This window comes from Pituophis catenifer, unplaced genomic scaffold (assembly GCF_029215685.1).
Source record: "Pituophis catenifer annectens isolate HBS135680 unplaced genomic scaffold, rPitCat1.0.hap2 SCAF_8, whole genome shotgun sequence".
NCBI classification, from domain to species: Eukaryota; Metazoa; Chordata; class Lepidosauria; order Squamata; family Colubridae; genus Pituophis; species Pituophis catenifer.
The window spans coordinates 77,522,115-77,546,020 of NW_027256888.1; the positions used below are offsets into that span (position 1 = coordinate 77,522,115).

At 42.2% G+C, this 23,906-nt stretch overlaps 1 protein-coding gene across 1 annotated transcript in view; it reads right to left on the bottom strand.

The window, feature by feature from the left end:
* Positions 1-363: 363 nt before the first annotated feature.
* The window catches only part of ADAMTS3 (ADAM metallopeptidase with thrombospondin type 1 motif 3), a 53,196-nt gene continuing 29,653 nt past the window's right edge, over positions 364-23,906 (bottom strand). The window contains exons 13-19 of the mRNA XM_070949174.1: positions 17,728-17,808; positions 16,504-16,667; positions 15,446-15,611; positions 13,610-13,742; positions 10,137-10,344; positions 7,448-7,565; positions 364-941 (exon numbers count right to left, since the gene is read on the bottom strand). Coding sequence (XP_070805275.1) covers positions 364-941; positions 7,448-7,565; positions 10,137-10,344; positions 13,610-13,742; positions 15,446-15,611; positions 16,504-16,667; positions 17,728-17,808 — 1,448 coding nt within the window. The remainder of the gene's footprint in view (positions 942-7,447; positions 7,566-10,136; positions 10,345-13,609; positions 13,743-15,445; positions 15,612-16,503; positions 16,668-17,727; positions 17,809-23,906) is intronic.

A 23,906-nucleotide genomic window follows, 5' to 3' on the forward strand; every position in this document is an offset into this window, starting at 1 on the left:
CTCACCCCAAAACCAAAATTCAATCACATCCCTTTGAATTAAACGTCTGTCGATAACAATAAGAACAATAATAAGCACCTGATAGGCAACGTAGATTGGTTTGTGGGTTTGTTTTCAACGACGGAAATTGACCAGGCTTTCTCGATTTCACGCATTCAAGAGAGCCAGGTTTGGAGAAGAGAAGTTGGACACGGACAGAAGAAGGACACGGCTAGAAGCATCTGTAAAGTGAACCTGCACTTTTCTTTCTTTTTTTTTTTCAGTTGTTGACTTATGTGAGTCTTGGGTTTGACGATTTTGCACGGCGTCTTGGACAAAGCAAGGAGATTACCTCCCCGCTTTAAAATTAAAATTCCTAAAGTTTCATCTTCCTAGAGTGGAAGATCTTAAGGGTTGCTGTCTTTCGGCTTGCTTTTCATTTCTCCTTGGGCTTCTGGGAGAAGAATGAATGTCCACAGAACCAGGATGATGTGTCACCACCGGCCCAGTGTCAAACAAAGGTGAGGAACGGTGACTGAGAAGAAGCCCATTGTTGGTGGAAAGGTTATGGTGCAGTGCAGCTGGCCCGGGCATCTTGTGTAGGTCTTGATTCCGAAATTTCCGATGAGATGGATTATTAGCTCCTTGGACCTTCCTGTCGATCGGAGAAAGAACGACTTGAGTATTGTCTTCAGCCAAGGACATTCTGCCCGAAGCGCTTTGTCGCTCGGACCGAGGAGGGGCTAAAGAAGTCGGAGTGACCGAAGACTTTGGAAGGACAGCGGGGCTGGTGACGAAACCCTCTTCGGTTTCGGCCGCTTCACTGTAGAAAGGAAGAGGAAAGTTGCCACTACGTTTGCCGCAGGATTCACAGCATAACTTTTTATAGCCCGGGATGGAGCAGTATCGAGCGAGCACTTCCATCTGGCAGAAGATCGATTTGTCTCCTTGACAAGGTTCATCTGAAAAAAACAAAAAAGCCCTTTGTGAGTTAAGATGGCCAACCTCTTGAGAAACATGGGGTTATGGAGGTAGAAGAAGGAGCAGGTTCCGAAGAAGCTGCAAACCATGATGAGAATCAATCTGGCCCCATTCTTAATGTGCAGAATCATAGAATGTAAAGTTTAGAAGGATCTTGGAGAACATCTCTTCATACCCACTGCTGGAATTCACTGTTAAGAGTATTGAAAATAGGAGGCACCCCAGCTCTGGTTCGAACACCTTCAATGAAGGAGAGTCTACCACTCATAACTGTTCTACAGGGACAGTTAGTTTAGGCATAAATTATTTTCATTTTGATACTGCTCAGCAAAGCACAGAGACAAATTCCTCGTGTATCCAATCCCACTTGGCCAATAAAGTCCATTCCATTCCATTCCATTCCATTCCATTCCATTCCATTCCATTCCATTCCATTCCATTCCATTCCATTATTTCTACTCTACTCTACTCTACTCTACTCTACTCTACTCTACTCTACTCTACTCTACTCTACTCTACTCTACTCTACTCTTCCCTACTCTATTCTACTCTACTCTTCTCTACTCTACTCCTACTCCTACTCCTACTCCTACTCCTATTCCATTATCAAAATGGAATCCAGGAGCCCGGATAGCTCAGCAGACTAATGCATTGTAATTTAACTCCAGCTGTCTGCAATTAGTAAATTCGAATCTCGCCAGGCTCAAGGTTGACTCAGCCTTCCATCCTTTCTAAGGTAGGTGAAATGAGGACCCAGTTTGTGGGGGCAATAAGCTGACTTTGTAAAAACATACAAAAGTATGAAGGCTATTGCTTAACGCATTGTAAGCCGCCCTGAGTCTCCGGAGAAGGGCGGCATATAAATCAAATAAAAAATAAAAATAAAAATAAATCCAGGCATGTTTTTTCCTCTCTCATTTCGAGAAATGGGTGGTAGACTTCAGAAAAATTCTCACCTGTCCTGGGACACCCATGCATTTTTCCTATGCATTATTGATAAGCTTAATTATGAACATGGCTGAGGACAGAATTATAAACAGTAACTTAGCACTCTCTTTTGCGTTTTTAGCAACATTTTGAAACGTCAAAATGCTTCAGAAGTGCATCTCCAGGGAGCTACTGCTTGGATAAATAAGATTAGAGGGGATTAAGTCAATTGGCAACTGAACCTTACCTTGCTTTCTTGAAAGAAAAGCAATTTCTAAATACGCTACTTAAGAGGCCCACTCCAAGTTGAATCCTACATCATACATTTCATACAGGTTGGCCTTTTTTTTGCAAAGGCCACTGGGACTTCTTAATTTTTTTTTTTTTCTCTGAAAATTGCCTCACGTCCTCAACTCTCGGCTTTACTCAAAGCCTTTGAGAAGCTTTAATGGGAATTGCTGATCCTTTCACTAAGTGTTGGAAAGCTTCTGGGATCTCTTTCTCTAACTAACTAAGTAACTCTACCAAACAAGAAGAATATTATATAACAAAGAAGATAGAAAGGAGAAGGGAGGAGAGGGTAGGAAGAGGAGAGAGAGTGAGAGGAAAGGAAGAAAGGGAAAAGGAGAGCCTTGGTGGCGCAGCAGACTAAACGCTGTTAAGTAACACCAGCTACCTGCAATTACTGCAAGTTCAAATCTCATCAGGCTCAAGGTTGACTCAGCCTTCCATCCTTTCAAGGTAGGTAAAATGAGGACCCGGTTTGTGGGGGCAATAAGCTGACTTTGTATAAAAAAGAACACCGCTTAGGGGCCCCCGAAAGCCCTACTAAGCGGGTATATACACAAGTATGAAGGCTATTGCTTGACACATTGTAAGCTGCCCTGAGTCTCCGGAGAAGGGCGGCATATAAATAAATAAATAAATAAATAAATAAATAAATAAATAAATAAATAAATAAATAAATGGAAGGACAGGGGAAAGGAGTAGGAGAGAAGATCAGAGGAGGGAAAGAAGAGAGGATTGGGGGAAAGGAAGGGGAAGTAGGGAGGGAGGAGAGGAGGAAGGAGAAAGTAGGAGAGGAGAGGAGGTTGGGAAGGGAAAGAAAGGAGAAGAAGAAGGCTTGTTGCGAAAAGTGGGAAGAAAAGGTAGAAGAGCAACTCCGAATGTAATTAAAATCTTTGTCTTAGTTTAATGCTTTCTTTAAGGAAAATATATACATATATGATTAATTCTGTATAAGAAAATTCTGTACATTTTATATTATGTGGATAAAAAAAAATAAAACTGAAAAAACTTTTTGAAAAAAAAAAAAAAAAAGCTTGTCCCCAGGCTTTTAAATATCCGATGTGCTTGTCTAACACTACCATTACTTGCTGTTTTATTGATTAGGTTGAGGTTTGTATTTCCAAAGAGCTTTATTATTACTTATTCTTCTTTGCTTTTTCTTTTACTTTTTTTTTTCTTTCTGTAAATCACCCCGAAAAAGGCATTTATTGTTGAGTCCACTGCAGCCTATGAGGCTAATTGGAAAGGAGTGACGGCATGATTGTTTCAAAGCAAAAGAAAATTACAAAACAACAAAAACAACAACAACAGACCCATCTTAGCTATAGCAAGTGTGCCAAGAGGAAAAAAAAAAAATAGAACATACAGTAGTGGCCAAAATTGTGGAAACCTTTTGAGAAAAGTGTATTTTCTAAAACTTAGCTAATAACACCACTTTTTTTGGGGGGGGGAGTAGTACCCTAAAATTATATATCCATGGAAAGATAATTTAATCAACAATGCATTGCAATAACTTTTATGAAGGATTTGCTCTTAGAATAGCAGTTACAGTATAAAAGAAGAAAAGTGAAACACGTAGAAAAAAATGAGATATACAAAAATGATCACCATGTCTGTTAAGACTTAGTTAGGTAATCTTTAGCCTTACAACATCTTCCCATGGAGTGAACCAGGGGTGAAATTCTCCCCGTTCAGACTGGATCGCCCGATCCGGTAGCGATGGAGGCGGGTGGTTCGGAGAATCGGTAGCAAAAATCCCTGCCCCACCCCCGCCATACCCAGCTGAGCCACACAATCATCAGAGGCTTTTTTTTTTTACTTTTAAAAGCATTTTTTCTACAACCTCTTTGGCCGAAAAAATGCTTTTAAAAGTAAAAAAAAAAAAGCCTCTGATGATCGTGTGGCTCAGCTGGGATCGTCAAAGGCTTTTAAAAGAAAAAAAAGTCTCTGCCAGTCAGGCAACTCAGCTGGGATCGTCAGAGACATTTAAAAGAGAAAAACTCTTTCTAGGGTCTCAACCAGGGGTGAAATGCTACTGGTTCGGACCGATTCGGGCGAACCGATAGTAAAAAATGCTACCTGTTCGGGCAAACCGGTATTTCCGACGATCAGCTGGGTGACGATCAGCTGTGAGGTGCGATTTATATTAGCTAGCATCGTCAGATTTCCTGCTTTCTAGCTAATCTAAATCGCGTGGCACAGCGGATCCCTCCCCCCCTTTGCTATTCTATTTACCTTTGCAGACTTGGAAGGCTTCAAAATGTTCTTTTTTTAGCGCTGCGCGGGCGCGTCTCAAGTGCACATGACTCTCAGACTCACAGAACCGGTAGCAGACTTCATAGGATTTCACGCCTGATCTCAACATCTTTTTTTGGTATCGTGGTGACCAGAACTGGATGCTGTATTCTACATGTGGCCTCCCTAGTACAATGTGAAGTGGTACTAACACTAAGATGTGATCTTGATATTCTACCTCTGTTGATGTAATCTATGACTGCATTAGATATTTAGCAGCTGCAGCACACTGCTGGCTCATGCTTAAGTGGGGTTCTTCAACCCCCTGCTCAGGCAAGAAACCATATATCATTTCATACAGATGTTTGCCCAATCTCTTCTTAAAAACTTCCAGCGTTGGAGCATTTGCAACTTCTGGAGGCAAGTAGTTCCACTGGTTAATTGTTCTCACTGTCAGGAAATTTCTCCTTAGATCTAGGTTGCTTCTCTCCTTGATCAGTTTCCACCCGTTGTTTCTTGTCCTGCCATCAGGTGCTTTGGAGAATAGATTGACTCCCTCTTCTTTGTGGCAGCCCCTGAGATATTGGAAGACTGCTATCCTGTCCCCACCATCTTTCTTTTCATTCAATTAGACATACCCAATTCCTGTGACTGTTCTTTCTATGTTTTACTTTCCAATCCCCTAATCATCTTTGTTACTTTTCAACTCCTATCCTCAAAACGACGCTATAGAGCACTGCACACCAGAACAATAGAGACAAGGACAGTTTTTTTCCCCGAACGCCATCACTCTGCTAAACAAATCATTCCCTCAACACTGTCCAACTATTCACTAAGTCTGCACTACTATTAATCTTCTCATCATTCCCACCACCCATCTCCTTCCACTTATGACTGTACAACTGTAACTTTATTGCTTGTATCCTTACGATTTATATTGATTTTGTTTCCTGATTGCTTATTTGTACCCTATGACTATCATTAAGTGTTGTACCTTATGATTCTTGATGAACTTTTCTTTTATGTACACTGAGAGCATATGCACCAAGACAAATTCCTTGTGTGCCTAATCACACTTGGCCAATAAAAAATTCTTTCTATCTATCTATCTATCTATCTATCTATCTATCTATCTATCAATCATCTATCTATCTTTTCTCTGTAATCTTTCCAAAGTCTCAAGGGGTTTAAGGCACCCTGTTATTAAGCTGGTTATTAAGACCAGCTGCCTGCAATTACTGCAGGGGTCGAATCTCCCCAGGCTCAAGGTTGACTCAGCCTTCCATCCTTTCTAAGGTAGGTGAAATGAGGACCCAGTTGTGGGGGCAATAAGCTGACTTTGTATAAATATACAAAAGGATGAAGGCTATTGCTGAGCACATTGTAAGCCGCCCTGAGTCTTCGGAGAAGGGCGGCATATAAATCAAATTAAAAATATATATATATATTATGATTGATAGGGATGTAAAGAAAATCCTGAGATGCTGCTAGCTTTGTTTTTATGGATGCAGATTCTTCCTACACTTTGTGCCACTAATGAAGTCAGCTTAATAGGATTGTTTTGATAAATTCTAAAAGGTTTGAAATGAAGCAGAAACATTCTATGGATTCCCACAGTCCCCAAACGGGTAAAGCTCTGCTGCCCTCTAGTGTCCACAATGTTAAAAAACGAAAAGCAAGCCATATATTCTATTCCAGTGATGGCTAACTTTTTTGCCATCGCGTGCCAGGAGACGGGGGGGGGGAAGGTCACGCGGGCACGTGGTCCCGCTCCTGGCACATGATGGCCTGGTAGACCCGTTTTTCTTTCTTACCTGGTTCCAGATCCTCTCTGTGTATCTGGGAAGGGCGAAAACAGCCTTTCCCACTCCCCTGGAGGCCCTATGGAGGCTGAAACGGCCCATTTCCCAACTCTCCGTGGGACAGGAAGTGACATTTTTTGCTATCCCCAGCCTCCAGAATCTCTCTAGGAGTCTCTAGGAGCCTCTCTAGGAGTCTCTAGGAGCCTCTCTAGGAGTCTCTGGAGGATGGGGACAGGAAAAAACGTGCCATAGGTGGCACGCGTGCCATAGGTTCGCCATCACGGTTCTATTCTATTCTATTCTATTCTATTCTATTCTATTCTATTCTATTCTATTCTATTCTATTCTATTCTATTCTAATATGCATGCTGATTCTTTACAATCTATAAAATGCTGGTGTATTTTGTTACTGCATTTTCTTTTCCTTATTTGACCCTGAAATTAGATCCTGGACTTTATTATTTTCATTTCATTTTAAAAAAAAATATGGCGATAAGACTAATCAGTTAATAATAAGAGAGTAAACCCCACTCCCTTCTAGCACTGATGATGTTACCCAGTTGGATAATGAAACGTCTTGTTGGGGAAACAGGAGGGGTCAAGAGAGAGCCTAGTTTGGAGTCCATGTGCAGCTGCAAGCAGCGTAAGCTTGACCTGCCACAAACTCCATGAAGCTTTCTGGTCATTCCTAAGAGAAGGCAACAGTCTGGGGAGTCTCTTGTAACATAAAGGTAAAGGTTCCCCTCGCACATATGTGCTAGTCGTTCCCGACTCTAGGGGGCGGTGCTCATCTCCGTTTCAAAGCCGAAGAGCCAGCGCTGTCCAAAGACGTCCCCATGGTCATGTGGCCGGCATGACTCAACGTCAAAGGTGCATGGAACGCTGTTACCTTCCCACCAAAGGTGGTCCCTATTTTTCTACTTGCATTTTTTTACGTGCTTTCGAACTGCTAGGTTGGCAGAAGCTGAGACAAGTAACGGGAGCTCACCCCATTACGCGGCACTAGGGGATTCGAACCGCTGAGCTGCTGACCTTTCGATCGACAAGCTCAGCGTCTTAGCCACTGAGCCACCGCCTCCCTTTTTTCTTGTAACATAGGTAGTAGATAATAAAGTTACCGACTTTAATTGTTTACGATTTGCTCCGGTTGCTTACACCTGTCAGCAGGAAAAACAACCAAGCTCAGATACCACCAACGACCAGACAATTAATAAATTACTACCACTACTACTTACCATTGCAGGGTGCAAGTTTGCAAACCCTCATGGATTCTGGCTTTTCTCCATCACACTGATCGCCTGTGCGGCATGACACCTGCCTGGATTCTGTCCCTTCACCACAGGTGACTGAGCACTACGAGAAAAAAAAAACAAAGATGATACAAATATCTAGGTTTCTGCATGCGAATGGCCAGTTATGTTACAGATGGGTGCTTCGGTATTTTTTTGTTAATGTATAGAAATATAGACAGAAAGCTTCCCAGGACAAAATCCAGAATTAGGATTCCTTGCTTGGATGTATACCAAGCTCTTGCCAAAGAGCTTTGTATATTTAGTAGAGGCTAAAACATATGAAGAACAGTTGCAGGAACTGGGTATGTCTAGTCTAGTGAAAAGAAGGACTAGGGGAGACAGGATAGCAGTCTTCCAATATATCAGGGGCTGCCCCAAAGAAGAGGGAGTCAAGCTATTCTCCAAAGCACCTGAGGGCAGGACAAGGAGCAATGGGTGGAAACTAATCAAGGAGAGAAGCAACTTAGAACTAAGGAGAAATTTCCTGACAGTGAGAACAATTAATCAGTGGAACGACTTGCCTCCAGAAGTTGTGAATTCTCCAACACTGGAAGTTTTTAAGAAGATATTGGATAACCATTTGTCTGAAGTGGTGTAGGGTTTCCTGCCTAAGCAGGGGGCTGGACTAAAAGACTTCCAAGGACCTTTCCAACTCTTGTTATTCTATTTTATTTGATATACTGCTTGGAACAAAGACATTATACCAAGCACCAAGATATTAAAACACAGGCCTGACTTGCTAATTGCATATCGAGTTTCACTTTTAATATCCAGGTCCATCATCAATTGCTTTTCAGAAACACTAAAATGTGGTTTACAATGGCAACAACTCGTTAACTGCCTTGTTCAGCAACAGAAATTCTGATCCAATTGTGGTTGTAAGTTGAGGACTGTACTTTGGGCCGTGTGTTGTTAACCCAGTCAATTCAACTAGTCCATAATATTGTCTTAGGCATGGTCACTGTTATTTATTTATTTATTTATTTATTATTTATTTATTTTATCATATTTGTATACCGCCCTACTCCCGGAGGACTCAGGGCGGTGAACAGCCAAGATAAAAATACAAAAAACATACAAAAGTTAAAAGCTATTAAAAATAGATTAAATAATTTGGGCTCAAGAAACAAATTTAAAACATCCAATTTATATAAAACATTTAAGACCCAATTTAAAAGGGAGAGTTAGGCCAGACCAGCCTGTTGAAATAAAAACGTTTTTAGGATGCGGCGGAAGGTGTGTAAGTCTTGGATCCTCCATATCTCCGGGGGGAGCTCGTTCCAGATGGCAGGTGCCCCCACAGAAAAGGCTCTCCCCCTGGGGGCCGCCAGTCGACATTGTTTGTTAGGGTTAAACGTACAGTCGCGGAAGAAAATAACAGTCACGAAAGTATCAGAAACTTGGAATTTGGCTCAGGTTGTGCTAGTTTCCAGAAACGAGAAGACTTTAGATCAGGGGTGTCAAACTTGATGTCAGCACTTCAAGCTGCATTTACTCTAGTGCGGACATAAGAAGGAGAAGCGGAGGTGTCTGGAAAGGGACGTTTGACTTTTCACCTACTTATTTCCCCTGGAGATAATATCCCCTAGGAGATGGGATGGGAGGGGGGAAATTCCTTTGAGCTGGAACAGTAGATTAGAGGTAGAGTGATTTGGAAGATGGCCAATGAGTGCAGAGGAGTGGGGAAAGGAAAGGGAGGGTTTTGGGTCAGGAAGTCAGTGTTGGCTGCAATGGAGTCAGAGTTAGAATGTCGTTTTAATAAATGGGAATTTTTCATCAAAGACTTTGTTTGAAATGCAATTTATTTGAGACGACCTCGAAACCTGACACTTGATTTCATTGAGGGTCGCATCAGGGTTGTGTTTGACCTCGGGGCGGTGGGGGGTGGTGGTCAGGGTGGGTATGGCCAGCTTGACATCACTCGTGTTGGGGGCTCCTGTGGCGGCCTGAGCACTCTGCCAGCGAAAACGGCCTCATGAGCTCCATTTTTGGCTGCAACGGCCTCCTGCAACCCTCTGCCAGCGAAAACAGAGCTCCATTTTTGCTGGCAGAGGCACTGTGGGCCAGTCTTTTGCTGTTTGCAGGGCAGCCCGGTGGGCCAGATCTAAGCATCCCACAAGCCAGATCTGGCCCCCGGGCTGTCAGGTTTCAGTGTCGTCTCAAAATAAATTGCATTTTCAAACAAATAGTCTTTGATGAAATCTTTCATTTATTAAGCACGACAATCTGTCCCCGATTATATCGTAGTCAACACTGACTTCCTGACCCCAAACCTTCCCTTTCCGTTCCCCAATTCTCTGCGGCTCATTGGCCATCTTCCAAATCACTCTCCCAATATCTACCACTTCAGCTCCCAGGAATGTCCCCCCTCCCATCTCATCTCCTAGGGGATATTATCTTCAGGGAAAATAAGTAGGTGAAAAGTCAAGCATCCTCTTGCCAGCTGCCCCCCTCTTCTCCTCCTTATGTCAGCACTGGAACGAATGTAGTTTGGAGTGCTGACACGGGCCTTGCGTTTAACACCCCTGCTTTATATGCTTACTGAGAAATTAGCCTTTCAAAAGTATCAGAAACTTGGACTTTAGCTCAGGTTGTGCTAGTTTCCAGAAACGAGAAGACTTTAGATGCTTACTGAATTCCACGGCCCTGTTTTCCACTGAGCTGGACATGGTGTTCTGTTACAAGGCCTGCGACTTTCCGGGCGTTCTCCACTGCAGTACTTAAAATGGACAGAGCGGTTTGCACCATCGTGAAGCGGCTGAACGCAACGTACGCTTCGGATTTGGTAACCGGACGTCCCACAGGTTTTGGTGCAGTGCTCCCATTCTTCTGCTACCCAGCTGCAGAACAGAAATAATGTTTTGTTTTGTTTTTAACGCTGAAAAATGGAAGCCGATGGACAGGCATCATTGATGATCCATCAATGATCCTTGCAGACTGTTAGGAAATGGCTATGGTCTAACTAGTTGGTCAGGCAATATATAAACTATCAATACATGTTTGTCAAAAGGTATTATATTGCTTTAAGACTGTATTGCATCATCCTGTATCCTGATTGGCTAAGCTCTGTAGCCAATGTATTTAAGGAGAAGACTGAATCATGGCTTGTGGACACTACACCATTTTATCTGCTTATTTGCTGTTACTCTCTACCTGATCTCTCTGTATGATCACTGTCTGATCATTGCTACTTGTTGCTTTCTACTATTTATTGAATGTTTTAATACTGAACTTGTTCCTGTTTGAAACTCAAGAACTGTTTTATTGTGTAATGACAACAACTGGTAAGAAGACTTTGTACTTGGAATATCCCTGAATTGATATTTTAACTATCGCCTTATCTGTGTATGACTTGGATTGTTATTGGACTTTGCTTTACTTTTTTCTAAAAAGTAAAAGACTACCACAACTCAGTGTGTCAGTATATTAACTGTGGTATTCACTCTCAGCCGCTTTCATGTGCATACTCAAGGGGTACTCTGATCAATAACCCATTACATCGCTTATGAGCCAAGAATATCCTTATACAAACCGAAGAATATCTGCAGGATAGCAATATCAATAGCACTTAGACTTATATACCACTTCACAGTGCTTTTTACAGCCCTCTCTAAGCAGTTTACAGAGTCAGCCTCTTGCCCCCAACAATCTGGGTCCTCATTTTACCCACCTCGGAAGGACGGAAGGCTGAGTCCAACCTTGAGCCTGGTGAGATTCGAATTGCCAAACTGCAGTCAGCCGGCAGTCAGCAGAAGTAGCCTGCAGTACTGCACTCTAACCACTGCGCCACCATGGCTCATGAATGAAACATTAACGCTGCAACCTATTTGATTTATCTGTCATAGAATAAATTTTCCAAAATGGACTTCTTGTTACTGGTAGTCCTTGACTTATGACCACAATTAACCCCCAAATTTACCTCGCTAAGGGAGAAAATTGTTATGTGAGTTTTGCCCTGTTTTACAATGTTTCTTGTCAATCGCTGCAAATTAGTAACACGGTGAATCTGGTTTCCCCGTTGAATATCCTCATCAGGAGGTCGGGACACTGCAACTGTCGCAAATATGAGTCAGTGGCTAAGCATCTGAATTTTGATCCCGTGTCCATGGGCGTGCTGCAACGGTCATAAGTCACTTCTTTCAGGGCTGTCGTAACTTCAAGCGGTCACTAAATGAACTGTTGTAAGTCGAGGACTATCTGCAGATTCACCGTTCCGGTGTTTTATATTTTGATACACGTTTGATATGTTCTTTCAATGAATTTGATGTACTGGGCTGCCTTTTGCTACGCCGCACGAAACAAATAAATACATCAATCCAAGGGAATTGAACGATTCCCATTTGCCAAGAATCAGCACTTTAATAAAGCGGAATAATAAAAGCTCAGTGCCGGAGTCTAAGCCAATATTTTTTCTTTGCCTACTGGAGAGTCACTCTAAATGAACATGACTCTGCATGACATTCTCTTGTAATGTACAGTATAGTTGAGCAACATTTTTTTTACTTTGTTTTTACAACAAAGGATGCATTATTTTTCCTCTGCTTTTTCCCTGGAGCACAGAGATGGTTGCACTGGGCTCTTATAATATTACAGATGAGGCTGGAATCCCATTTTATGGCTAATCTTCATACCTCTAGGTTGGAAGCTCTATTTTAGTTTATTTTAGGTAAAGGTAAAGGTTCCCCTCGCACATATGGGCTACTCGTTCCCGACTCTAGGGGGCGGTGCTCATCTCCGTTTCAAAGCCGAAGAGCCAGCACTGTCCGAAGACGTCTCCGTGGTCATGTGACCAGCATGACTCAACGCCAAAGGCGCATGGAACGCTGTTACTTTCCCACCAAAGGTGGTCCCTATTTTTCTACTTGCATTTTTTACCTGCTTTCGAACTGCTAGGTTGGCAGAAGCTGGGACAAGTAATGGGAGCTCACCCCATTACGCAACACTAAGGATTCGAACTGCTGAACTGCCAACCTTTCGATCGACAAGCTCAGTGTCTTAGCCACTGAGCCACCGAGTCCCTTTATTTTATTTTATTTTATTTTATTTTATTTTATTTATTATTTTATATTATTTTATTATTCTATTCTATTCTATTCTATTCTATTCTATTCTATTCTATTCTATTCTATTCTATTCTATTCTATTCTATTCTATTCCATTCCATTTCATATTTTCTATTCTATTCTATTCTATTCTATTCTATTCTATTCTATTCTATTCTATTCTATTCTATTCCATTCCATTCCATATTTTCTATTCTATTCTATTCTATTCTATTCTATTCTATTCTATTCTATTCTATTCTATTCTATTCTATTCTATTCTATTCTATCGTATTCTATTCTATCGTATTCCATTCCATTCCATTTTTTAATTTATTTACCAGATTTTCATTCCACCTTTATGACTTTATAAGTAACTCATGGTGGCAAACATTCCTAGTATTCTTTTCTCCTCCTACTTTCTCCATAACAACTCTGTTAGGTGGGTTGGGTTGAGAGAGAGTAACTGGACCAAAGTTATCCAGTTGGCTTTCATGCCTAAGGTAGGGCTAGAACTTACAGACCACCTGGTGATTGGCCCAAAGTCAACCAACCAGCTTTCATGCCTAAAGTGGGACTAGAACTCCCAGTCTCCTGGTGATTGGCACAAAGTCTTTCTGCCAGCTTTCTTGCCTAAGGCAGGACTAGAACTTACAGTCCCCTGCTGACTGGTCCAGTCACCCAATCAGCTTTCATGCCCAAAAAGTGGGACTAGAACTCCCAGTCTCCTGGTGATTGGCACAAAGTCACTCTCCCAGCTTTCTTGCCTAAGGCGGGACTAGAACTTACAGTCCCCTGGTGACTGGCCCAAAGTCAACCAACCAGCTTTCATGCCTAAAGTGGGACTAGAACTCCCAGTCACCTGGTTCCTAGGCCAGCCCCTTAACCACTACTCCAAACTGGCTCTCCTTTGTCAACATGGGTTGACAACAAAACTGTCAATGAGCAACTCTACATTTTGTTTACTTAAGGAGAGATGCTACGCTTCTGCAAGAGGAAGTTCCTTTGTTCAACCTGAGTGGCCGGCACAAATTACATCCTGGGGAAACGAGCAGATGCTTACAATGGCTGGGTGCATTCTTGAAGGTTGCACATCCTACGAATCGGTTTAGGCTTTTTACTTGCATCACAGAAGCCACGTTGCACCATTTTGTTATCACTTTTCCTGCGGCATCCATATTTGGTGTATTGGAAACCTGGAGGGAGAGAGTGGGAGAACAGAAAACATCCATGTTAATAGCAATAGCAATAAGACTTAGACTTATATACCGCTTTATAGTGCTTTACAGCCCTCTCTAAGCAGTTTACAGAGTCAGCCTATTGCTGTTGTGGCCCACCAGCGGTCTGCGCGGATCGTGGCTGATCCCGATGACGAGGAGGCTGGTGTGGGGTTGCGTCAGCAGCCTGCGCAGCCGGCACTTGCGTTGGACAGCGAGGAGGCTGAAGAGGATGTGGTGCCAGAGGCAGAGACTCAGCCAGGGCCTTCAGAACCTCCAGAGGCTCCTTCAAGTGGAGAGAGCGAAGTGGAGGAGCCTCTCCTCAATGCTCGAGCACGCAGGGCTGCCAAAAGGCAGGAGTGGCTACTCAGGAAGAGGAAGTCTCCTCGAGAGTAAGGTTTGAGGATAATTGGCCACTCTCTTAGCCTATTTAAATCACATGCAGTTAGTAATTTGTTGCTGGAAACAATGTGTAATTATTACAGAGCATGTTGGAGAGTGAGTGTCTTATCATATCTTGTTTTCTGGGCTGGTTGCCAACCTTTGCCAGACTTTGTTTATTCTTGGTACGTTATAACTTTGATAAGGACAGAACAATTGCCCCCAACAATCTGGGTCTTCATTTTACCCACCTCGGAAGAATGGAAGCCTGAGTCAACCTTGAGCCTGGTGAGACTCAAACTGCCAAATTGCAGGTAGCCGGCAGTCAGCAGAAATAGCCTGCAGTACTGCACTCTAACCACTGCGCCACTGTGGCTCACGAATGAAACATTAATGCAGCAACCCATCTGATTTACTAAAATGCATATTAAAATTGTGTGTATGAATAGTTTACGCTCAGAACTGGAAAAATAACAATATCGGAAGACAATGTGATTAGAACAATCATGGAGTGTGCGGAAATGGATAAGCTTACGAAGGAGATACAAGAAAAAGAGGAAACAGAATACTACCTACTACCTAGCCTGGGAGAGATGGTATAAATGGTTGGAGGAAAAGGGAAAAAAAGGACAAGGAAAGATTAAATAATGGTTGAATTAGGAGTAGAAATATAAGAACAAATGGGAAGAAACAATCATTGTGGAAAGGAAATTGGGTACACGTTTATGTCTAATGTAAATAAAACAATTAGAATAATATAATACAATATAGTGGTATATATATGATATATTAGAAATATATGTATAAAAGATATACTAGGATAAGAGAGAGAAAATGTATAAAAGTATGGATTACCGACATGAAACTGTTGAAAAGAAGAAAGTGTTAATATTTCTTTTTGTTTTTTTTTTAAAAAACTGTTTAATAAAAATATTTTTTTAAAAAAAATTGTGTGTACTCAAGAAAACATTTTAGGGAATGTTCATTTTAGGGAATGTACGCATTTTAAAATGGATTTTTCAAAGTCCACCGTTGAGGAGATTTATTAGAGAAAATACTATCATGTTTCCCTGAAAATAAGACCCTGTCTTATATTTTTTGGGAATCCTGTAATAAGCGCTTGGCCTTATTGCCATGCGCTCAAAAGCCCGATTGGGCTTATTATCAGGGGATGTCTTATTTTTGGGGGAAAACAGGGTAATACAGAACGTATTAATGAACGGGGATGGATTATCAGCCAATCCCTAGGTACAAAATGCAGACAGCCCCTTGTTCTCCCCTTCCCAACTATTCCAACGTGCCTCCTCCACAGAGTTTGGAGCACTGGGACCAACTCTTCAAAGCCCACTCAAAGGTGTCCAGTTCCTCTTGGAGGACGTTGTTACTGCTGACATTGGGCACAGAATCCTCATGAATTATGTATCGGTAAATCAGGCTGGATTGGGTGTTGTTATCCTGAGGAATTACCTGTAAAAGGATGAGATGACAAAAGAAGATGTCAGTATTGCAAAACATGGAGTACTTCTCTACCTTAATAGGCCCTTCAGCAACTGCCTCAACCCAAAAAAAAGAACAAATCCTCAATTCTTTCCATACCATATTTGCACAGATTCTTCTTCAGCAAGATTTATTGAGCTGAAAGAACTGTCAGAAGTTCAGCGACTGACATTTTTCCATTCGGAACCAATGTGTCCCTTAGGATTAGCGTATGGTGTTGTTACAGTATCTAGGAGACCACAACGCTATTGCAAAGTAGTAGTTTGGCTTGCCAAGGTACCAGCCCTGTTGTAAGAAATGCTTGTACAACTTCCCAAGGGGTGCCACAGGAGGATGAGATGGCTTTGCACCAAAGAGAAAGATGAGTGTCACCCAAGTCCCCCTCCCTTCGCAGAGCTGTCTCGCAAGTGGATGTCCCAACCGGGAAGGTTCAGAGCCATCAGGAATCTGACTGCCTGCACAGAGCACAGCTCGTTTTCCCCACCAAAGTGGTACCTATCTATCTACTTGCACAGAACATGCTTTCGAACGATCAGGTGGACAGAAGCTGAGGTGGGTGACAGGAGCTCACCCCGTCATGCAGTGCTTGGTTGGGCTCGAACTGCTGGAGCTGAGACCATCTCCAATGTCATTAAGCCACCGAGCCACCGCACTTCTTAATAATGTGTCCCTTAATATATTAGGTCAAGCCCGAGATTCATCCTCTTCAAAAATTGCCATTAACTTTTACTGGGACAGACTTTTGAGAATAACATCAACAAAGTTGATGACATTGTATTGAAATTTACAGCTCTTTGGGGCAAAAGGGTAGACTCTGTTAAGCCTATGGGGAAAAGTAAACCACAAACATAGCATGACTTACCAGAACAAGAATGGCATCGTGCAGAGGCCCATCTGTCTGAAGGGTTTCTATACCATCTTCTATGTGGTATTCCCATTCTAAGCCAAAATCGATGAAGGAACGAGAGGTGGATCTTTCCCCTTTGCCGTTTAGGATGTAGTGGCCAGTTGCTTGGTTCTTAATGGCTAAGAGCAACAAAGGCAATAAGTGGTCAACTCTTCATAGGCAAGATGGCAATTCTTGTTTTTCTTCAAAGCGAAGACAAAATGTTTGGTCTTCATGATATAGCTTCTTGATGCCAAGGACTTCTTCTGTTTTGGGGACAATCTAGAACTTCTCAACCCTTCCATATTTTTATTTATTTACTTACTTATTTCTCGCCTTTATTATTTTTACAAATAACTCAAGGTGGTGAACATATCCCACACGCCTTCTTCCTCTTGTTTTCCCCACAACAACTCTGTGAGGTGAGATGGGCTGAGAGAGAGACACCCAGCCAATGTCCGTATCTAAGGTGGAACTAAGAATTCACCCAGCTTTAATACCTAAGGTGGGACTAGAATTCACAGTCTCCTGGTGAATGGCCAAAGACCAAACTGCTCTTTCTTTGAGTGACACTTTTTTTTAAAGAGGAGGGGTTTCTAAACAATCCCCAAAACATCTATTAGTGGATAGACTATAAGCCTAACAAAATAAATAGTTGAATAAGTAATCCATCACTCCAGAAAATATGGAAGTGAAGATTCATATAGAAACTAGCTTAGATAGAAACTCTTGTGAGCACAAGACAAAAGCAGTACAGCAATTAAGAGCCATGGTGGCACAGTGGTTAGAAGGCAGTACTGCAGGCTACTTCTGCTGATTGCCGGCTGCCAGCATTTCGGCAGTTCGAGTCTCACCGGCTGAAAGTTGACTCAGTCTTCCATCCTTCCGAGGTCATTAAAATGAGGACCCAGACTGTTGGGGGGCAATATGCTGACTCTGTAAACTGCTTAGAGAAGCACTGTGAAGCGGTATATAAGTCTAAGCGCTATTCCGATTGTTATTAACTGAATTGAGTGCTTGCACTGGTGGAAGATTTACTTGTGAAAATAATATACTCTGAAATATACACTGAATTCACCAACTTTTAAAGACATGCCTTTGACTACCCCTAGGCAACCATGCCCGCAGCTTCTAAAATAAGAAGACATTGGCATCAGCTCTGTTGGCATGATGGCCAAGTCTACGCAGGGAAGCACTTACCAAGAACGTGAGGGGAAGCCTCATCTTCTTGGACAGTCACATGTCGAGCACCCACTGGGATGTCAAACATCTTAAGGTACCCTTTGGCATGTGAGACATTGATAGACGGAGAAGAAGAAAGGAGGAGGAGGAGAAAAAGGAGAAGGAGAAAGAGAAAAAAATTGGCTAGCGTTAGTTAGTTGCAAGTGGAAATAAATCCCATTGAAGAATGGGTGCATCCATAGGTCTTTGACCATTAAATGAGAAGATTGAAAGACCTGCAGTTTGAGGACTAGGCTGCCTTACCTTTCCCAACTCTACATGGAGAAGGAAAAGACAAGCAAAGGTCCCTGCAAGACACTTACTTTGTTATGTTCTCTGAAGACCATAACATTGAGATCATTTAGACAAAGTATTTATGCTTCCTATATTTCATGGATGAAAACCACAGCATGGGGATATTCTTTCAAAACTCATGTGTATTGTTGGAAGGTAAAAGCTCCTATGAACCACACACACACCCTAGCCAGGTCATGCATCAAACCACCTCTGATCCATGGGAAATCTCCAAATAACATTTAGATGCTGCTTGGAGTTAGATAAGAGTCAACGGAGTTCAAGGACGGTTGGCGTAGATGACCAGACTGAGACTGAGGGAGAGGTCAAACGTGTCATCAGCCATGAGTCACTTCGCGACCCGCTTGAATTCCTTCTGTTCGTAACTCCCACTAGTTTCCCTTGAACATTAGTAGTTCAGATTCTTGTAGAAAGCCTAAGCTTATAATAAACCTTTATACACATTTGAACTGCCTAGCTCTCCTGATTTCCCTGGTGCATGACAGTTGGACTTAATTCGCATGTGGCTATATAGAGATTCTAGGCTTATTCCTCTTTTAACTCCACCCCACGTTCTGCCACTTCTTCTCCTCTAATAAATATTACAGCTTTCAGCATTCTAATTTCGTAACCATATTCCACATTAAGCTGTCGAATAAAACTACCTTCCTCTTCAAGCAGCTAGCCAGTATGTTTATTTGCAACCCGGACTGGATTCAAACCCAGGACTTTCTTCCAACAGTATGAAACACAGAAACCCCAATGAAGAATTTTAATTATGGAACTTTCTCTCGGGAGAAATTGCCATAGAAAGCATAAAAGATTTGTCTTTTTTTGCAGTTCTTGTAAGTGTCTGCCAGCAATGAGGAAGGAAGCAATGAGGAGGGATTAAGAGCAGCTATGGATGCCGTCATCCTGGAACGGGACAAAACTTACCCAGGATATTTTTTGAGACTCTGGTTTCAGAAATAGAAACATCACGAGCTCCTTTGGGCAAAGTAAATGCACCTCTTGTCTTCCCTTAAACAGAACGGTTTTTGTTAATGATCAGGTCACTAAAGTCTTGAGTTTTCATTGACTGTGTCTTGGTATTTTTTTTTTTTTTTTTTTACAACACAGTCAATGAAAGTTAAGACTAAGGAAAAAAATCAAGTGGATACTTGCAGATTTCATTTTCCAGATACTTGAATTCATTTTGACACCTCTTGCTTAATTGTTTCCCTGTTGGAAGAAGTTAAACTGTTTTGAGGACTTTTCAAAACAATAAAATAAAATAATCGAAGGACTAAATAGATAAAACTATTTGGTTACAGGTCTCCAAAGTATAAATCCTCAATCACTAAGTATGAACCATATATATATATATATATATATATATATATTTTGGCATTAAAATTGTGTCTGTTTAACTTGATCTATGGATAATTGTACAACGATCATAAATTCAGATAAATATGAAAACTTCACAAAATTTGCTTCTGCTTCTACATCTTTCCGTGACCAATTGGAAATCTCAATTTGATCATTTTAATCAAATGAAGTTGATTAAGCATAATATGAGCTAAAAGTTGCCAGTGTAACATAGTGGTTAAGATACTGGACTGATAGTAGGGAGATCTAAGTTCTAGATCAGTGTTTTTCAAACTTGCCAACTTTAAGATGTGTGGACTTCAACTCCCAGAATTCTCTAGCCAGAGTTGCATTCCCTACATCATAATGTTGCTAAGTTTTTGAAAAACACTGATGTAGTCTATTGTCAGTCATAGCTCATTGGATAACTTTGTGGCAGGGGTGAAATGCTCCCGGTTCAGACCGGATCACCCGATCCAGTAGCGATAGAGGCAGGTGGTTTGGAGAACCAGTAGCAAAAATCCCTGCCCCCCCTCCCCCCGTGCCCAGCTGAGCCGTGCAATCATCAGAGGCTTTTTTTGTATTTTTAAAAACATTTTTTCTACAACCTCTTTGGCCGAAGAGGTTATAGAAAAAAATGTTTTTAAAAGGAAAAAAAGCCTCTGCCGATCAGGCAAGTCAGCTGGGATCATCAGAGGCTTTTTTTTTAAAAAAAGAAAGCCTCTGCCGATCAGGCAAGTCAGCTGGGATCGGCAGAGGTTTTTTTTTTAAAAAAAGAAAGCCTCTGCCAATCAGGCAAGTCAGCTGGGATCGTCAGAGGCTTTTTTTTAAAAAAAGAAAGCCTCTGCCGATCAGGCAAGTCAGCTGGGATCGTCAGAGGCTTTTTTTAAAAAAAGAAAGCCTCTGCCGATCAGGCAAGTCAGCTGGGATCATCAGAGGCGTTAAAAAAAAAAGAAAGCCTCTGCCGATCAGGCAAGTCAGCTGGGATCGTCAGAGGCGTTAAAAAAAAAAGAAAGCCTCTGCCGATCAGGCAAGTCAGCTGGGATTGTCAGAGGCTTTTTTTTAAAAAAAGAAAGCCTCTGCCGATCAGGCAAGTCAGCTGGGATCGTCAGAGGCTTTTTTTTAAAAAAGAAAGCCTCTGCCGATCAGGCAAGTCAGCTGGCATCATCAGAGGCGTTAAAAAAAAAAGAAAGCCTCTGCTGATCAGGCAAGTCAGCTGGGATCATCAGAGGCGTTAAAAAAAAAAAGAAAGCCTCTGCTGATCAGGCAAGTCAGCTGGGATCGTCAGAGGCTTTTAAAAGCATTTTTTACAACCTCTTCAGACAAAGAGGTTGTAGAAAAAATGGTTTTAAAAGTTTTTTTTAAAAAAGGTTGGCCACGCCCACTCAGTCATATTACCCCCACCACCACCAAGCCACGCCCACAGAACCGGTAATAACAAATTTTACATTTCACCACTGCTTTGTGGGATCATAATGTACACGATCTTGAGTGGGTTAGGAACCTACAAAACAAATACACAACATGAATGTTGGATCCATGTTGTCTACCCAGACTGCAATATGGACCCACAGTCCCTCTAACTCTTTAAAACTCTACATTATAGTTGCAAGCAAAATGGCGAATCCTGTCATCTTCTAGCACTCAAATACATGGAAAACCACTGCCTGTGGTCTCCCTACGGGGAGCAGCTGTCCGGAGCACATATGGGCAATCTCCTGTCCTCTCCTCATCCAGACAGGTTCCAAGGAATTGATCTACTTATTGGTTCCTTGGTCTTTGCTGCAGTTGTTGGCTCCACTTTCACAGAGCTGTGATCAGTTAGTTGTGTCTCCCCACAAATGTTGCTTCTATATATGCAGTATCTTTCATTTTTTAAAGTAATCTGTCAATTTTTTTCTCCCACTTATTGCAATATGGGAGAATCGGATGCTCCAATCTTTTGGGTTCCCATAGCAGATACTGCTTAAAATGTCTTCTCGTGATTTAAATAAGCAAAACGAAGGGCTTATTTGTTTTGATATTTCATGCCGTTTCTTACAGCTGACATGGAGTTTCCAGATGGCCCTCATCCACATGCTGAAGAGTCCTTAATTATACTGAACCATATCACAGGATCAAGTACTATTGTTTAATTAATTAACTTTAATTTAATTCAATTCAATTTAATTAAAGTCTCTGTAATTTAAATATACAATAGTTACACTGCTAATATGTGAAATGAACAAATGATTGTTTTACGTTAATTATGGCCAGCTTGGGCTACCTATGGGAAGTCTTCTTCGAGTAAATTATTTTTCCCCCAAGAGATATGAAAGAAAAGTTATTTTTTTCATCCTCAGTTCTGTTTTTTATTGTTATGATAAGCTTTTCTTTAAATACAGATCTCTCTGGGCCCCCTCAGTTTTTAACAACAATCTGACATGCATTACCTTTAATAAATCTCTGGCATCTACTCTATAATATACCCAATTAGCTGATTGAGGAAAAAAAGGAACATCATGAGACTATTATGTTATGCAACCTTCAGTTGAACTTTTGATGTCTTCAACTTGCTTTTGTGGAAATAAACTTGTAAAATCAGTAGACACAATCCAGAAATCCTATCCAATCCAATCCTATCGTGATGGCTAGATAGATGTTCTCTCCTCCTTCTCTTTAGATAGAGCAGAAGAGTTTCATAAATTTCTAAGACCTGTGGTCATAGTCTAAGATTTCGTAAGTCACTAATAACCATGTGGAGATCTAAGTGCTTCCTACTGGTTTAACTCTAACCTAGTCTATATTCCTTGCAAAGAACACAGATTGATAGAGGAGAAAGCTCTAGACCAGTGATGACTAACCTTTTTTTCCTCAAGTGCCGAAAGTGTGTGCGTGCATGTGATAGCCCGCGCGCACGTGCCCACACCCATAATGCAATGACCCCCCTGTGTGACCCCCACACACGTGCATGGGACCCCCCTGTGCCGCTTTGCCCCCCTGCGCATGCACACATGATCCCGCTGTACCCCATTTTGGGCCTAGCAGGCCTCCCTAAAGCCTCTGGAGGCCGGAAACGGCCAGTTTCCAGACTTCCGGTACTTCCGGTAGGCCCATTTGTCACCCTCCCCAGGCTCCGGAGGCTTTCCTGGAGCCTCCAGGAGTGTGAAAACGGCCTCCCCCGGCCCTCTGAAGGCCAGAAACGGCCCATTTCCAGACTTCCGGGAGGCCCGTTTATCACACTCCCAGAGCCTCCGCGCAAGCCCTGTACTTACCTGGCATCCAAAATGGGTCACTTGGAGACTCCTGGGAGGGGATGGGTGGTGTGGGCGGGGCCAGGTGAAAATCAGCTGGCCAGCGCACACGCATGCACGGTGCAGCTGACCTGGGGCAACGGCTGACGTGCCCGCAGAGATGGCTCCATTTGCCACCTGTGGCACGTGTGCCACAGGTTCGCCATCACAGCTCTAGACAGTATACCCATGGTATCCGTCAGGTGTGAAAGAAAGATCTGGTCCACACATGAAGGTCCAATTAAACTGATTTATTGCTAATTGATTTTTTCCCCGAATGCCATCACTCTGCTAAACAAATAATTCCCTCAACATTGTCAAACTATTCACTAGGTCTGCATTACTATTACTATTAATCTTCTCATCGTTCCTATCACCCATCTCCTCCCACTTATGATTGTATGGCTGTAACTTTGTTGCTTGTATCCTTACGATTTATATTGATTGTTTCCTAGTATGATTTGATTGCTTATTTGTACCTTGTGACTATCATTGTTGTACCTTATGATTCTTGACGAATGTATCTTGTATTTTTATGTACACTGAGAGCATATGTACCAAAGACAAATTCCTTGTGTATCCAATCACACTTGGCCAATAAAGAATTCAATTCTATCTATCTATCTATCTATCTATCTATCTATCTATCTATCTATCTATCTATCATCTACCTACCTACCTATCTAAAAATGAATACAGAGGATTTTTTTTTCAACTAATAGTAAGAGGGTGAATGGAATTTAAGGGAGGATGGATTTTAGTTTGCTTGTGACTACGTAGAGATTCCAGGCTGATCCCTCTTTTAACTCCAACCCCAGTTTCCTCTGTTCCTTCTGCTACAGCAGGGGTGTCAAACTCAAGGCTCGGGGGCTAGATTAGGCCCATGCGGTGCTTAGATCTGGCCTGCAGCGCCAGTCTAGAAAAAGCAAAGGACCGGCTCATGGTGCCTCTGCCAGTGGAAATGGAGCTCTGTTTTCGCTGGCAGAGGGGGGCAGGAAGCTGTCACGGTTGAAAACGGAGCTCGGGAGCCCAAAACCCAGACCCCAAACTCTCCCTTTCCGTTCCCCACTCCCCTGCACTCATTGGCCATCTTCCAAGTTACTCTACCCCTAATCTACTGCTCCAGCTCAGAGGAATTTCCCCCCTCCCATCCCATCTCCTAGGGGATATTATCTCCAGGGAAAATAAGTAGGTGAAAAGTCAAACGTCCCTTTCCAGACGCCTCCGCTTCTCCTTCTTATG